General features: G+C 51.7%; 1 protein-coding gene across 1 annotated transcript in view; it reads right to left on the bottom strand.

Annotated features, from left to right (window-relative positions):
* DCAF8 (DDB1 and CUL4 associated factor 8) overlaps positions 1 to 15,840 on the bottom strand; it is a 78,166-nt gene extending 62,326 nt beyond the window's left edge. The window contains exons 1-3 of the mRNA XM_074938791.1: positions 15,679 to 15,840; positions 15,420 to 15,596; positions 15,035 to 15,079 (exon numbers count right to left, since the gene is read on the bottom strand). Coding sequence (XP_074794892.1) covers positions 15,035 to 15,079; positions 15,420 to 15,596; positions 15,679 to 15,716 — 260 coding nt within the window. The 5' untranslated portion in view covers positions 15,717 to 15,840. The remainder of the gene's footprint in view (positions 1 to 15,034; positions 15,080 to 15,419; positions 15,597 to 15,678) is intronic.
* Positions 15,841 to 17,527: the final 1,687 nt, after the last annotated feature.

Genomic DNA, 17,527 nt, shown 5'->3' on the forward strand with positions numbered 1-17,527 from the left:
TCAGTATAGCAATCATAGAGGGTATGGCTCAGGTAGAATCTCTCAACAAACTGGAAACGTAACACCTGTCGAGATTCGGCTGAACACTTCATTATGAGGCTACGGAGAAACTACTGAACCTATGATGAAGTCTGCCTCATGTTTGACATGTATGCAGAGAAATCAATTAATAATATTACCAAAAAGAGATTCCATAGCATTGCTCCTGTCCAGTCCTGTCCTGTCCAAAAAGAGATTCCATAGCATTGCTCCTGTCCAGATCATCGATTCCACGAAGATCTCCAGTGTCACAATGAAGAAACTAGTCTCATACTCGCACGAAGGACATGTTAGCTGCATATCTTGCAGGAAAGCATGCAAAGCATTGCTCAAAGAATTTTGTGGATGCATGGTGAAGCTGCTGCCTCGCACTGATCAATGGAATTTCTTTCTAGTTCCCAAGAGCAGGTGACACTACAGTTATCTTGCATACCATCGATGCCACAGACAGAGGTGCTTCTAAACTCTGGATTTCTGCACAAGACAGATGTTCTAGTGCTCTCTGTGAGACGCTACCCAAGACATCTACAAGATTCTGTTTCTCTGCCTGCTGCTGGGAAACAGACTCGCTCTATATCCCTCAGAGCTGTGTTCCTATCACTCAGACCATGCAAAGCCGCCACATTGCCAGGTTGCCATTCCTTCCAGGTGTGACACTACTGGAAGGTAGGCTGGAAAGACCAAATTATCTTCCTGAAAGGCATTTGATTCAGCCTCCGAAGACTCTCTCCTTGCTCGGAAGGTGCTCAGAATGGCCGAGACAGTCACTGATGAGTGATTGATAAATGCACTGGAGGTGTCCATATGCCAAGTTTACCATTTGAAGACCAACATTACGACACTTGCAAAGTTACACCGGTGGACGTCTTCCAAGAAACAGACAAATAGAGAAAAACTGCCACTGACAAGGGATCAGAGGTGAAAGTAAGCCGGTATGCCCTGGTACGGAGTACCGGCAAGAGCCGGTACACTGTACCGGCCCGGCTTCCCCAGGTGGCAATTTAAAGGGCCTGGGGCTCCCAGCAGCGGCTGGAGCCCCAGGCCCTTTAAATTGCCGCCAGAGCCCCGCTGCTGGAGCCCCTGGGTAGCAGAGGTGGCCAGGACCCCGGGGGCTCCAGCGGCGATTTAAAGGGCCCAGGGCTGTAGCGGTGGCCGGAGCCCTGGGCCCTTTAAATCGCCACCCAGAGCCCACTGCCAGAGCCCTGGGGTAGCGGCAGCAGGGCTCCGGGGACAATTTAAAGGGCCCTGGGCTCCGGCCGCCGCTACCGCCCTGGGCCCTTTAAATCGCCGCCAGAGCCCTGCTGCTGGAGCCAGCAGAGATTTAAAGGGCCTGGGGTGGCAGCGGCGGCCGGAGCCCCAGGCCCTTTAAATTGCCATCTGAGCCCCGCTGCCAGAGCCCCAGGGTAGTGGTGGCAATTTAAAGGGCCCAGGGCTCCGCTGCGGTGGCGGCAGCTGGGAGCCCCTGGCCCTTTAAATCACCGCCAGAGCCCCTGGCCGCCGTTGCTACCCCGGGGCTCTGGCAGCAGGGCTCAGGTGGCTGGTAGCTCCCGGCAGTGATTTAAAGGGCCCGGGGCTCCCAGCCGCCACTACAGCAGCGGAGCCCGGGGCCCTTTAAAGCTCGATTTAAAGGGCCCAGGCCTCTAAAGGCTCCCCCTCTTCCAGTTGAGGTCACGCCCCCTGCTCAGGACTCCAGAGTACCGGTAAGTCCTTTAAGTTACTTTCACCTCTGCAAGGGGTGCATTTATACCTGCTATCAATTGGGCAAATTATCAAGCAATGAAATGGCTCCAGGATGATCAAGCACATCCAAAACTACCCTCTCCTATCGGGCAGGGATGGGTCTTGGAGGATGAACTGATCACACCAGTTATGTATGAAACACCATGCACTCCCAAATCAATCCTTCAGCTAATCAAATGCTCACGTGCCAACACCAGATGCTCACCACCCTGCAAAAGTTTGGCCAGCAGCCTGCTTTGTGTGGAGTTGTGTGAATATGATGCAGATGAGGATCAGGGCGACAAAACATCTCGTGCTGGTGGCCTAAAGAGGGACAACACTGAGGAATATATGTTTTCACTCCAACATGCTGAGGCTAACTTCCTGAGGATTACTAAAGCCCAGTGTTCCTTGACGTGTGAGCAATGCATCCCTGCATAAAGTAGAATTTAATAAATCCTGATTTTTAAACATTCTCAAATATACATCTGTGCAATTGTTCTAGGTTTGTCATGGTTGGTACCATTGTATTAGTGGGAGAACAGGCTTTCGAACAACTCTCTACTTGACCCATTTCCAATGACCTATTATCAACAGTTCTACCACTCAAGGACCTGGAGTGAGGGGGTGGGGAGCGAGTTGCCCCCACTGCACCACAGAGGGTAACACACTGAAATGACACCCACCCCCCTTCCATTTCTATCACTAACTTGCCCACGGAATGAGATTTTAATCCATGGTACTCCCAGGCTATCATTAAAGATCCCCACACACCTCTGGGAGCATTGACCAGCCCTGTCCTGCGGGTATTCCTTTCTGCATCCTCAAATAGCCCCTGGAGTTTCATCCGGGTATCAGTAATCTGCATTAAACAGGGCGTGACGCATGGCTAGAAAGGGTTAAACATCCTGCAAAATAAATAACCCTCAAAAGACCTGTGGGGAGATAATGTTTGTGTTTTGTGTATTTACATATGTGTGAGTAGGGTCCACAATGTAATCAACAGTCCCTGTCTATGCTGTATTCTGATAATTCAGAGGTCAAAAGAACATCCGAGCATTTAAATGAATTGCAAACGCAGGATTTCTCTGTATTCATCTCTCTTTGAAATGTATAGCAAATAATCTGTGCATGGTGGAGGAACAAGCAAATGGCCTTATGTTAATTTGTATAGCTAAGTACCGGTGATGGATCTCCTTCAAAGTCATCCTAATTACCTTTTGTTCCCTGAGGAATTCCAACTTGTCAAAAGAGATCCTTGGGTCCTGATTCTGTCATTTCAGATCTGCTTAGACTTCATCAGGGGAAGTTTGAGTCACAAGACTGAGGTCCCAGTTATACTGGTACGCCCTGAATATGAGATTTGGACATTGGATTATGACCTATGAACTGAATTCTAAAGGAACTCTTTGCAACTACAAAGCTCATCATCTCTGCTGTGAATCTGAAGCTCAGTGAATTGAACTCATGTCTGTCTGTATATTGATCTTTTAACCGTACTCTCTCTCTCTTTTGTTTTTTGAATAAATTTTAGTTTCATTAATAAGAATTGGCTGTAGCGTGTCTTTGGGCAAAATCTGAAACATCCATTAACCTAGGAGGTTAATCCTTTGGGATTGGTCTGATCCTTTGGGATTGGTAGGACCTTTTCTTTTATATGATGAAACAAGATTTTCAGAAATGATCATATTTGATGTGGGTACCTGGATGGAGGCCGGAGGCTGGATCACTTTAAGGGAACTGTGCTGTTTGGACTTCTGAGTAACCAGTAAAGTAATAAAGAAGCTGTTTTATGCTGCCTTGGTTAATCCAAGTATTGGAATAGCCACCAGTTTTAAGGGGATTGTCTGCCCCCTTCTTTGCAGTTCACGCTAATTGAGTGACCATAGCTGGCTCCCCCCTAGGACCCGGTCACACGGGTTTTTTAAGAACTGCTCACAATTAAAACAGCGGTCACGATCCACCCGAGAGGTGACTGCAATCCACTGATAAGTAGAGTCAGAGTTTAAAGCCAGAAGGGGTGGCCAGATCATGTAATCTGACCTCTTGTATCTCACGGTCCACCAACCCCACCCAGCACCCACACACTAAACCCAACAACCAAAGTAGACTGAAGTATTCCAGCCCGCACGAGACGAGATGATGTGCCACAGGCAGAGAATAGGAGAGACCAAGGTGCACCAGTGTCCAAGGCCCCTGCAATGGCAGGGAAATGATTCCATGAGAAATACCCAGATAATCCTGCCAAGTGGCTCACATACTGCAGAGGAAGGCAACCCCCCCTCCCCCAGGTCATTGCCAATCTGAGTTGGGGGGAAATTCCCGCCTGACCCCACTGTGACACTATACCATAGAGATATGGTCATGATATGAATATGGCATAACTAAGATTTTTTTGTGCAAGATGGGACATGTAAGGTTTCATTGGAAAGATAATGATGTACTATGATTATCCTATTTGTAGGCATGTATCATTTTTGTATCTGAAGTTGGGAATATTGGCTATGTACCTATTACAACTGTGTTTATACCTGGGGAACGCCCACCAGACAAAATGCAATCAGCCTGGATGGGCCATTAGGGGGAACACTAGGATTTTGAAGATGCTAATCTCCCACCTTCCTGAGAAGTTTCCAGGGATGCTGCAAATAACCTTCACTCATGGCTGCTTTGACACTGCAGGGTTATGTGATCATGTCATCTGGTACTGGATTCCATCTTGGACTACCTTCCACTAATAGGGGGTGGGGATCAAACTGGGGAAAAAAGGATTCTCGCCATATGTAAATCCTATTTAAGGCAGGGAAGTGAGTTAATCTAGGTTCTTTCTTCACTGAATCCCCGCCCAGGATGACTGCTGGAAACATCAAAGAAACAAAGAGAAGGGGTGTGAGGGGGGGGGGCAGAATAGCTGAGCCCAGGCTGGAAAAGGTGTCTGGCCTTTAAGGTTAGAAATTACTACTTGTAAGCAGTTTCTTTAATGTATCAAGCTTAATTTGTCCGTTTTATTTGTTCCGTAATCTGCTTTGCTCTGTTTCCTATCCCTTATAATCACTTAAATCCTGTCTTTTGTAGTTAATAAACTTGTTTTTGTTTATCTCTAAACCAGTTTGTGGAATTCATAACTGGGGGGCCAAAAGTGTGCTTATCTCTTTCCACATTGAGGGAGGGGGCAAATTTCAATTAGCTTACACTGTACAGTTCTCGGTGCAGCGCAAAACAATACAATTTTGGGTTTACTCTCCAGAGGGGAGTGCACTTGAGTGCTGGACAATTCCCTAGCTGAAAGCCTTTCCATGCAGTTCTTATTTCAGTGTCTGTGTCTTTCTGCAGCTGGGCGTGTCCCTACCTGTGTGTGTGCTAGAGGAGGCTCAGCAGGACAGGGTGAGGGAGCCCAGGCTGCTGAAACAGGGAGGCTCAGTGGTACCTCAGTACATTAGGTGGCACCCCAGAGTGTGTGTGGAGGGGGTAACCCATCACACCCACATATGGCAATCCCATCACACCCACATATGGGAGACTCTGAGCAGGTGAGCGAGAACCAGCCAGCCAAGCACCTGAGAGAATGCTGGATGCCACCTCAGAGGTCAGGCCCTCCCTGTCCAATGTCCCACCTCCAGCCATGGCCATCCCTGATGCTTCAGAGGAAGGTGATATAAAACAAAACAAAAAATCAGAGAATACATTGCAGGGGTAGCAGGAGAATCCTTTCCTGACCCCTACAGGCAGCCTGCAGAAATACTGAAACATGAGCTTTTAGAGACATAAGAAGTGAGCCCCAGGGCTGCTGAGCCCTGCCCCTATCATCACACGCAACCTCATCACACAATCACGCTCCTACATTTGTCCAGCTCTCTCTTAAAATTGTTTGCTCCCAGCCCCCAATTCCTAAGCAGAGGCTGTTCCAGAACCTTCCCCCTCTGAGGGTTAGAAACCTTCTTCTAATTTCCAACTTGTTCACGGCCAGTTTATCCCCATTTGTTCTTGTGCCAACATTGTCCTTTAGCTTCAAGAGCTCTTCCTCATTCCTGGGATCTCCTCCAACCCTCGCTGTATTTATAGAGAGCAGTCATAGCCCCACTCAGCTTTCTTTTTGCTAGGCTAAACAAGCCAAGCTTTTCCAGTCTCCTAAGACAGGCCCTCCTGTCCCCTGATCATTTTAGTAGCTCTTCTCTGCACCTGTTCCAGTCTGAATTCACCTTCCTTGAACATGGGTGACAGGAACTGGACACAGTATTCCAGCTGAGGTCTCCCCAGGGCCTTGTACAATGGTATTAATACTTCTCTCTCCCTACTGATATGCCCTAGGATTGCATTTGCCTTTTTCGCTGCTGCGTATCATTGGTGGCTCATAGTCATCTTGTGATCAACACACAGCCAGGGCTCTCTCCTCCTCCTGCTTCCAACTGATGAGGCCCTGGCTGGTAGTAGATATTCTTCTGATTAGACCCTAAGTGCATGACTCTGCACTATTGAACTTCCTCCCATTTCTGTCACTCCTGGCCTCAAGGTCATCCAGATCTTCCTGCCTATCAGTTCAGCCCTCCTCTGCATTGATGACGACGCCCAACTTCGTATCAGCAGCAAGTTTCAGTAGCACGCTCCTACTTTTCTTGCTAGGGTCATTACTACAAAGACTGGCCCCAAGAGCACTCCTTGAGAAACTCCAGTAGTCACCTCCCTTCAGTCCAATAATCCACCTTTTAGCACAACCCATCTCCCCTGACTTCACTAACAGTGTCCCAGCTGGCACCCAGTCAAATGCTTTGCTGAAATCCAAGTATGTTGGATCTTCTGCAATTCCCTTATCTGAAAAAAAAAAAAAAAAACCCACCAGTTATTTTCTCAAAGGCGGCAATCAGGTTAGTCTGGCATGATCTCCATAGGGTTAACCCTTGTTGCATTACATCCCCTCTAGAGGGTGACCAGATGTCCTGATTTTATAGGGACAGTCCCGATATTCAGGGCTTTAGTCTTATATAGGCGCCAATTTACCCCCCACTTCCTGCCCTGATTTTTCACACTTGCTATCTGGTCACCCTACCCCTTTACCGCCACAAAGTTATTCTTTCCTTCACCATTTGTTCTACAGCCTTGCCTATTACTGAGGTCAGACGAATACGTCTGTATTTGCCCTGTTCACTCCCTCCCTCCCCGCACCCCTTCTTAAACACAGGCACAGCGCTAACTACTCTCGTGTCACACAGTACCACCCCCGCACAGATTAAATATCCTTGCTGCCAGATTAGCAGTCTCAGGTGCCAGTTCTTTCAGAAAGAAATGTTCCCCTCCCCAACATGTCCTTAGAGGGCCCCATAGGGAGAAGTGGAGCCTTTGAGCAGGAGCCCAAGGTGTCCCTGTCCTGGACAGGGATTACCAGGGGTGAGCCTGGTTGTATTGCTCTGTACAGTTGGCTAGGGAGAGCGGGATTCAAGGAGTGGGGAGAAGCTTGCAACTCCTCCCCACAGGTGTCGGTGTTCTATTCCTTGCCCCTTCATTTCTCCATTCAGCAGATCCCCCACCCCACCGAGACAGACATGGAAGACAGAGCCAGGGAAATCGCCACCACTTTTATTCAGGGAATTTAGACAGCCCATTGTGTACAATCAGGTTCTGCCAATGGGGGGGGGGAGGGGCGGGGGGGGAAATCACACCACGGAGTTGATGGCTGCCAGTGTTGCCTTGGCAATCACTTCTGCTCCAGCTCCCCCTGGTAAGCCCAGGTACTCGGAGGGCCCCGCTGGGCAGCACCCTTTCAGGATTTGGAAGCAGCCAGCAGGGTTTTCACAAGCCGCTCTGAAGGAGTCTGCATTCTTAAGCTTAGCCAGGGCCAAGTTGAGCTGCTCCCCTAGAATGCAGTCCCCACCTGTCACCCTGGCAGCTGGCAGAGAGAAAGGTACAGATCTGAGTTAATTAACACCGGGTGTTTATTAGAGAGTTGGGAGGAGGGAGAGGAGACAGAGCTGTGTGCAGGTGGCAATTTATTCTGTGTTAGCTTCCCTCGCAGGGGGCTCAGTGCAGATGCCTTAAGCAGGTGTTTGGAGAAGTTCAGTGGGGGAGCTCACAGACACATACTGCGTGGGGCCTGCAGGCTGGATGTCAGCTGATAGCAAATCCAGCTGGGCAGCGTAAATTCTTGACAGATCTTCAGTCCCTGGGATGCCTGCACTGGTCTCATTATTCAGAGGGGATCAGTGGTCAGAGGAATCTGACTTGCAGTAGAGAGATAACTGGATGCAGCAAGCTGTCACTGGGGACCAGGGCAGTGACTGTGCTGGCACACTGGGGTCTAGAGTTTGGGTCTGAGGAAGGGGACGTGCAATGTATGCTCCGCCGCTGGACGGAGTTAGACAGCGGCTGCTCCAGCAGAGACGGCCACTGGCAGGGCACCGGCCTTTAGGAGAAAGCCCTTGCCAGCTGAAACCAGAGCCGAGGGAAGTGAGCGTGAGAAAAGGAACAGAGAGCTCAGTACAGGCCTGGCTCCCCATTTCAGCAGCACCAGTGAGCGCGTGCAAGTGCTGCTAATGGCACAAGAGTGACAAAGGCCCTTTTAGGGCCCCACAACCCTAATACACTTACACTAAGCTGCTCATCTCCCCCTGAAGGAACTTTCAGCGAGACCTCTCCAGCTCCACCTCCCCTCTCTGCCCTCAAGGCAGCGCTGCCCACCTGGGCTGGCTCAGTCACTAACAGAGCCTGTGCGCAGGGGAGGCCGAGACCAGCCCAGGAGTTAGCTCAGCTTCTGCAGTACTCCCTAGAACCAGCAGTGAGACCCCCCAGCCCTGCCTGCCGTAGGGGACCGGATGCAGCAGGAAGAGACTTGGATAAGAATCTCTTGGGCCGAGGGGACTGGTTATCCCTTTGAACGAGGATTAGATTTCAAACCACACAGTCAAAAGGCAACTGCTCCCCCGCCCCCGTGAGGGGCCCCTGAACAGCTGGGGCCGCTCCACCAGGACTCCAGCACCCCAAAGGCTAATTATAAAGAATGAGAGCACCAGTTTGGGGGACTCCTAGCCCAGAGGCACCAGGGAGGAACCACATGGTCAGAGCACTCCAGGCGTCTCTGCAGGGCGCACTCTCTCGTCAACTGGCATCTCGTAAGACTTTCTGAAAGTCACAGACTGAGGCCATCCTATCTGGATTTTTAATTATACGTTAAAGAACCCGGCATGCTCTAGGCACTGCAGCATTTCCAGGGAGCTGTCCCCCCAACCTACACCCATCACCCCTTCCTATTGGTCGGCTGGCGTGGGTGGCAATCACATGATTCGACACTGGTCACCTCCGGCGCTGGCTGTGTCTGACAGGTTGAGTCCATCGAGGTCAAAGTTCAGCCCAGGGGGCTGGGGAAAAAGGAGGGAAAGGGTTAGCACGTGGGAAGGCATGGCATGGCCACCCGCTGTCCGGCTTCGGTGCGACTAGGCCGGAGCCTCTGGCTGTGAGCCTAGTGCCGTCTGTCCAGCACCTCTTGTAGCATGTGGGCAAGATGTTAGAACCCAGGAGCCCGGAGTCTGGCTCTGCTGCTGGCTCAGTGCAAGACTACTCACACTCACGCCGCATCTGTGGCTCCACTTCCTTTCGCCCCAGTAGGTGGGGGGTAGGGGCAGGAGTAATACTGATGCACCTGGGAGCTACCAGGCCTAACCTGATGGGCACTTGGACGGAAGAGGCTCTAAGCCAGCAGAGGCTTTATCCATACAGCAGGTGTGACCTGGGCAGTGGCAGTACAAGCTCCCCATGCACACCTGCACCCGCATCAGCTGAAGTCCTCATCCCACCTAGGTACCAACTGCAAGAGTCTAACCCCCATTCGTAGCCTGTACTGGCCTCCAGCCAACCATGAGCTAGACAGACATGACATCAGAGAGCTGGGCAGATGGACCAGCTGGGGGTGGGGGTCAGCACTGTGCCCAGGTTGCACTCCAGCAGGGAGATGGCCCAGTACGGACATCAGTTACATTCCCGCTGTAATGGAAATCCTGATGCCCCCCTTCTCCAGCCAGGAGCATCCAGGTTCAGCTGCCTCCTTGTGTCACGCTGGTCGCCTAGCTGCGCATGGCACACACTGTCCAGCTGCCTCAAGCCACCCACCGTTGCCTCCCTTCAGTCCCAGCACCACGGTAGCATTCCACCCCACACTGGTACCAAGCCTTTATGGACCTGCCTGCCTACAGGAAGTTACTCATTACTCGTATTCAAGTGGGCTGGGTGCTGTGCAAACACTGACACCATCCTTCACAATTGTTTTACAATCTAAATAGCCACAGAGTGGGAGGGGAAACTGAGGCACAGAGCCAGGAAGCAACCTGTCCAAGGTCATACAGCAGGTGGCAGAGCCAGGAACAGAACCCAGCTCCCCTGACTCCCTATCTGCTAGGCCACACTCCCTCTTAGAAAGAACTGTCCGGAGTACAGCTTTAGTGACTGCAGAGGATCTCTGGCCACGGCACAGAGTGGACCTATGTGTTTTTATTGCCTTAATAAAGGGTTAGAGTACATCAGAAGGGAGCGCAAGTGACCCTGCTTCACAGAACAGCTTCTCCCCCACCCCTTCTGTTCCTGCAGCCTCACTTTATGCTTCACTTATTCCTCCAGCAAAGGTGAGCAAGCTGACAGCCGTCCCTCCCTCCTGCCCCCAGGCGGGATGACCTTTCGCTCAGTGCCTGGCCTGGCTCCCCTCCCAGACTTGTTGCTCTGCAGCCTGCTAGCCAGGGTCCACTGCTGACATCCAATGCTGGGAGCCGCCCCTGCAAGGAGCTTCCATGGCCCTCTCCTTTAGTTGGCAGAAACCCAGCAGTGACACACACACACATAGACACACACACACGCCTCTGCCCCCAGCAGAGCTGCTAACGTGCCATCACGAGAGAAGTTGCACTTCCCAAAAGCCATCTGGGGTGCCAATGACACAGCAGCTCTGCCTGCAGATCGGGACGTCGCCACCTTACCACACAGCGATGTCGCAAGGCTGTGCCTGCAAAGTGCTCTGGGCTGCTACCAGTGTGAATATCAATAAAGCATTACATGCCGTGAATTGTCGCTGTGCTGTCAGACAGAGTTCAGCAGCTCCTCCTGCTTCAGCTCCTGGGCCAAGTCGGTTTGGGGAGGAGTGTGGAAACACCAGCCAGCTGTCCGCCCTCTGAGCACCAAGCCGCAGGACACACCCATCTCCTCAGGGTGTGTGGGAGGGGGAGTCGGAACAGTGGCTGTATCCCTGGCCCCTAGGAGTGGCCCTACATCACAGTCTGGGCAGTGCGGTGCAAGAAGCAGCTGGACTGGGTACTTACATGGTGACATTGACCTTCCAGCAATTCTGCTGGCTTCCTTTAGGACCTTCCCACACCCAGGTGGCTGGGTTAAAGCCGTCCTGACACAACCCCAAGCCTCTGCAATCCAGGTGTGCTGGGCAATTTCTGGTGCACTGATAGGGAGATCTTCAGGGATCCTCTCCTGCACCCCTTCTCCCACCCCACAGCCATATGATCCAAGGGGAGGGAGCAAAGTCTCATCCAATCACAGCGTAACATGCCAAGATCCCATGGATTTTATGCAAACAGAGAAAGGTACTAGCCAAGCAGGTGTTTCCCCAGCCAGTTGTCCACATGCTCTGTTTGCTCCTGGAGAACTCTAGGGAATTAACAGCTAAGCAGAGAGGGGCCCAAGGAGCAAAGCTCAGATCCTGATCCAAATGGACCCTAAGGTTTTGCTTTTCAGACAGGAGGGGTGATGTCACGTCTCAGCCCAACTGCTAAGTGCTATGCTTACAAATAGGCAGGCTTTGAAATGTACTCTGTTCTGATCCCCAGGAATGCACTCCTAAGGCGGCCTTGAATTCCTACTGCAGTAAAGCCACAAGCTCACAGCTTCCTCGCTCTGGCTGCCAGAGATCCTGACACTTGGCACCCAGCCCACTGTGCATGGGCTCCGCAGCAAGCCCTGGCATGAGGGTACCTTCCAAACAGCCTGGGCCAGCCTTGCCCCCAAATCCTCTCCCAAGAACCCCCATCACACCATGTGGATTTGGGAGCAAAACAGGCAATGGACAAAGTAAAATCTATTGCTCCAGGTAGATTATGGGCAAGAAACTGACAAGGGAAGTAGGGGAAGATCCATGTTCTCTCAGAACCAAAGTCCTTCTAAGCATGTCTTTCAAGGCAAAAGTACCACACCCTTCACCTGCGCTAAATGAGACTCTCCATTTTCCAGCAGTGTAGCACCTATGACACACTGAGCAGTTCTCACTCAAGCCAGCAGAGGGCAGTGGTGCGATGCATAGCACTGTCCTTGTTTTGGAGGGCTAAACTGAGCCACCGACAGGTTAAGAGGGTCTCCTAATCAGCAAGAACCTGGAATAGGCCTCCTGGGTCCTATTCCTGTCATACCTCCTTCCCCAAAGGAATTCCAGCTCTCCTAGGAGAGCGACAAGGTGCTAGACCTCAGAGTTTTATGCTGCCTAGACAAGAGCTACAGCATTAGACCAATCGCAGCACAGGCAGGCGGAGGAGAAGCAGTTAAGGGGTTAAAGATTACATGGCTTGGGGAACATAATTCCCCTCCACCCTCAATGAGGCTGCAGCTCCATGGTCAGTGAAGGGTTAAGAACAGCCTATTCTCAGGCAATGTATTGTGCCAGCGAACAGCTCCTAGAGATTGTTTTTCCACACAGCGTCAGCTGCTCTGTAATGCCCAGTTAAGGGGAAGAGCCAGGGGCTGATTCACGGCTGTTTTGGAAGTCGCAGACATTTCAAAATGTCACTGCGCCTGCCGCGCTCGCAAACAGATTGTTCTGGCTCCCGGGCTCTGTTAGTGCTAGGGCCTGCCAGTGACCAGCGCTAAGCCCCACACACAGCATTCCACAGGGGGCATCTTTTCCTACCCCCTCAAGGTATCGCTGGCAACAGGAAAAGACTCTGAGGAAGATGAGAGGTGAGCATGTGATCAGAATCCAGGAGGACATGGGGTTTAGTGCACTGCTGACTTTCTCCCCATCCCCACCCCCATAGTTAAGCCCTCTTCTGTGAGAAAGTGCCCCAGGCAGAAACTTCCCCAGTGGGAAGGCTGCAGGGAAAGCGGTTGTCTCAGCCACCTGGGGAAGCCCAGCAAACTGGAGCACAGAGAGCCTTCGAGAGCAATTCACTGCACAGCTAGAGAGCAGGGGAGAGCCAGCAGTCCCAGACTACTCCAGAATGGCCATGGCCTGGTCTACACACACCTTTCATACCAGTATAACGATGCCAGTTAAACATGTGAGATTTTTACAAATATAGTGATACCAGGACAGCCCCTAGCGGGGAAGTCTGGTCTAGAGGTGCCTTCCCCTGGAATAGTTTATTCCCCTTCCCTTCTGGGCATAGGCTACACTGGGATAAGCACCTTTATACCGATCTAACTGCATCCGCACTACTAACTAGACCTGGACAGTTAAGCACTACAGCTTGTGTGCAGACAAGCCCTGTAGCAGCCTCCCAGGGGCGTGAGCTCTAACAATGCTGCAATGGGGCTGGAAACTTGCTCATCTGCTCCAAGGACGTTCCAGAGCTCTCCCACTGCCGGGCTAGTGCCAGCACTGGTGCGAATGGTGAGAGCACGAGTGCAGACCAGCTGCCAACATTTCTACCAGCTTGCGCTGACAACACCATGAAAGGGCAGAGCGATCCCTCTGAACTAGTGCTCCTGGCACTGAGGGACATTGCAGGTCCTAGACCAACAGTAGGCAAATGGCCCAGCATGCCCAGTGCAAAGACACCTAGGAGCATTGTAAGGAGCCAGCTCTGGCAAGGGAGAGCTTGTCCCATGCATATAGCCCCGCACATCCATACACCCCAGGCATGTCCCAGACACCAGCTGTGAGATCAGGGACAGGGTCTATAGCTCAGATCTACCTGGGCCAGGCTTGGCTACAATAGATGCTGCCCAGTGTGGGGAGAAAGCCACAAACGCTGCACTGGCCCTGGATCAGCCACCTCTAACCCCAGCCCCCAGCGCAGAGCCTTGGAGATGGACTTGCCCCAGAGGCCTGCTCCCAGCTGCAGAGCCTGGCCCTCTCGGAGAGGCATGCCAATGCACGGGCACAATGGCGGTAAGGCAGCAGAGCAGTCTGGTCAGGAACAATACTGCTGGCTGCATGGAGAAGCAGAAATCGAATGCTACGTGCAGTCGAGGTCCCTGGAACCGTTTCCCAGCTCAGTGAAGCAGGGCCCAGGTCAGTGCTGGCCCAGCATGGCATCCCAACAAGAAATAAAACGTTTTGCTCATGTATCGGGCTCTTCATGAGTGGTTCTCAAAGCACCTCACTACCTTATTACCCCTGCTTTCACAGAGGTACAGAGAGGCTGAATGTCTGGCCCAAGTTCCAGAAGGGGGTCTGTGGTGGAGGGGGGAATTCCCACATCCCAGGCTCGTGCTCTAACCACTGAGCTATCCCCAGCCACTCACCCTCCCTACCAGAGGCACAAGTCTGAGTAGGGTGCACAGAAACAGCAGCTGGTGGATTTGCTCAGGAAGATTTTTCCTTTTAAAATCCAGCATCACTGTTCTCCTGGGCAGACCCACCTGATTCTTTCCTTTGGCTGGAACCAGCCAGCAGGGGAATAAGCACCATTAGGTGACAAAGGCTTACACCTGACTAATTAGGCCTCTACCTGTCAGTACAGCAGATGACTACAGAAGTGTGAATTAGTCCCCGGCAGCACCTCATCAAAGCCCTCCAGACATTAACGAAGCTGCACATGTCCCATTCTCCCCAGAACCAGCATTACCCCCATTTTACACTGGAGAATGGAGCCACCGAAAGGACTGCCCCTGGTCACAGCACACGGGTGTCAGAGCCAGGAGTCAAACCAGCACACAGAACTGAGTTCGGATTCTAGCCGCTAGAGAGCTCTCCTTGCCAGGAATATGCAGTGGCCCCAAGGTTTCCTGTATCCCATCAAGACACTGCTTGATCCCATCGGGAAAATCAGTCCTTTCACGTCCCTGCCAGCCCAAAAGGCTCTCAGCACTGATCTAGTCAGTAGCAAGGAGGTGCTGCATTCTGTTGCTAGATACCAACCAAAGGAAAGAATAGTGGAGCAGCTAGAGAAGGGTCCAGTGCTACCTGACAGCTCTACCATCTCCCAGCAGACTCCTAGATGAGCCTGAAGACTAGAGGCCCAATCCCTTCAGGAGCAGAGGGCTCTAAACTCCCATTTGACTGCAATGGGGGCTAAGGGTGCTGAGACCAGGGCTGGGATTCAGGCCGTGTCTACAGGAGGAATGTACGTTCCACACTCACCGACTCTCCAGCCAGCTCCTTGGGAGGGTGTCCCAGGTCCTGGAGCTGCAAGAGAGACAAGAGCATTAAGGGAGAGTAGCTCCAAGCAGTATGTGTCCAGCTGTACAGCCCAGTGTGAGGGGATGGCTCAGGAAAGGCAAAGCCTCGCCCCTCAGTGGCTGGATCCTGGCCCAGCAGAGGTCAGGAGTGAGCTGGAGTGTCACCAACAGTGCTTCTGTGGCCTGAGCGATGCGAGTCTGGGCTCTCAGTCTGGTTCCTAGTGGACAAATGCTCTCAAAAGCCCCATCCCAATTGACATGCCAGGACTGAGACCCCTCAGCAGAGCTCACGGCTAGAAAGGGGGTGCAGGCCCCCAAAGCTGGGCTCTAAAAGAGGACATGCTCACCTGCTGCATGAGATCCAACACCATTTCAAAGCGAGCTTTCTGCTCGGCGTCACTGTCTGTAGCCTGCTCAGCCTCGAACTGCTGGCAGATTTTACCCATGATGCTGTGCTGCTCCTGGTACTTTTCAAACTGCTCTTCAGGCAGGGTGTCGCGGTGGCTGCGCAGCCACTCAGGGTACTAGGAGCAAAGGACATGGAGATATGGTGACCCTCGAGGCGGGGTCAGGGTCGTGCCATTCTGCCAGCTCCCAGCCCCTTACTTTTTCCGTGATCTCTTTGAGGGAGGGGTAGAGCACATCCTTGGACAGGAGATTCTGCATGATGCTTTGCATGATGGGTAAGATATTCCCCTCGCCGTTGCCTTCTTCCAGGCCCAGGCCTTCCATGGCTTTCGCCAGCTCTTCCTCCGACATGCTGGAGTTCTGGAGAGGGAAACCAAACGCCACAAATAAGGAGATTTGCATCCACCACATCACAGGGGTCGGAAAGAGTGCAGGCAACCAGCGCAAGGACTAGTGCACAGAGAACATCTCTGGTAGAGGGAGGAACACCCCCTACTGTGCCACCATCAAGACAAGTGAATGCTCTCTTGTGATGCAGAAGCCAGACTGTTGTGCCCCAAACACCTCTGCAACCTGCTGCTTCCTCCTCTGGCATCTTTCAAGCTATTTCCCTTCAGGATCTCGGCCCCAGAGGAGTCAGGGTCTGGACTGGAAGTCACCTCATCTGAACTGGGTCAGAACATGACCAAGCTCCGGGAACCTCAGCGGATGCTTTACCTGTAAGTCATTGGCATTCTTAGCCAAGCCGCTGAGTGTCTCTTTCAGACAGGAGGTGAATTCTTGTTGGGATGTCGTGTCACTTCCTATGGAGATCGGGGGAGAGATGCTAGATCAGACAAATACCCATGTTATTACCAGGTTAAATTACGGCTCCAAGTTATTAGTGCTTCTATGTATGCAACAGACAGAATTTCCAATAGCAGAGATGGGACTGCGGACCCAGGTGACCTTCGTGATAACAATACTTCACTTTCTCTGCTGCTCTTTTAACCCACACACCTCAGAGAGCTTCTTTAAAGGTGCCTCGGGATTATCACACCCAATTCTGCAGGCACAGAGGGAGGACATGACTTACCCAGGTCACAGAGCAAGGCAGAAATGGGAGAACTCAGCCCTCCAGAGTCTCAGGGGTTCAGTGACCAGCAGACCACGGTGCCTTGCTGATCAGATGTTTGCTGCTCCTTGGAAATGAGGGCAAATCTCTATACCCTCAGATCTGCAAGGCGGACTCTGGTCTCCCTGCACATGTGGAGCGAGTTAGAGTCTCAAGACCCTGACAGTCACTGGGAAGAGGCTGCTTGGGGCTGTGGGCAACATGCTCAGCTCTGTGTAAACTCTCTTCTGCCGTTTGATTAGGAACGTGAAGAGGGCATGGGTCAGGGACAAGGTTTACAGACAGAGGAAACCCAAACTCCCCATCAGCCTGTGCTCCTCTGCACCTGAACCCACGGCCCAGACATGAAAGGAAGCGTTGTTTAAAGACGACAGATTTGCTTTGCATGGTTTTTTTTTTTTTGCTCTCTTTAGATGCTTGTAAGGGCTGGTCTACGCTAGAAAAGTTACACCAATATAACAATGGTGGTTGGGGGTGATTTTGTACCCATCAAGTTACACCAACACAACCCATAGCATGGACTCAGTTATACTTACACAAAGGTATCTTATACAAGGACAGCTGATTTTGCTTCCTGAACTGGAATAAGCATACTAAGATAAGCATTTAAACCAGTATAACTGCATCGACCCTGGAGCATTTTTTGTTTTGTTTTTTGCTGCTCTATCTGTATGGGTATGAGGTAAAGTCTATGCTACAAACTTCTGTTAACATCACTGTGGCCCACATAACAGTGCTGGCAAAAGCATCTAGGTAGATACAGTCGGGCTGGTAAAAGCATGCTGATGGTGGAATAAGCTATACCACCTGGCATAAACACAGGTTTGCCAGGATAAGCAGCATCCACACTAGGAGCATTTTGCTAGTACAGTTATGCTGGAATTGCTTTGCCAGTGCAGCTATGCTAGTGTAGACCTAGCCAAATTAAAGTGG

This window comes from Natator depressus, chromosome 24 (genome assembly GCF_965152275.1).
Source record: "Natator depressus isolate rNatDep1 chromosome 24, rNatDep2.hap1, whole genome shotgun sequence".
Taxonomy (NCBI): Eukaryota; Metazoa; Chordata; order Testudines; family Cheloniidae; genus Natator; species Natator depressus.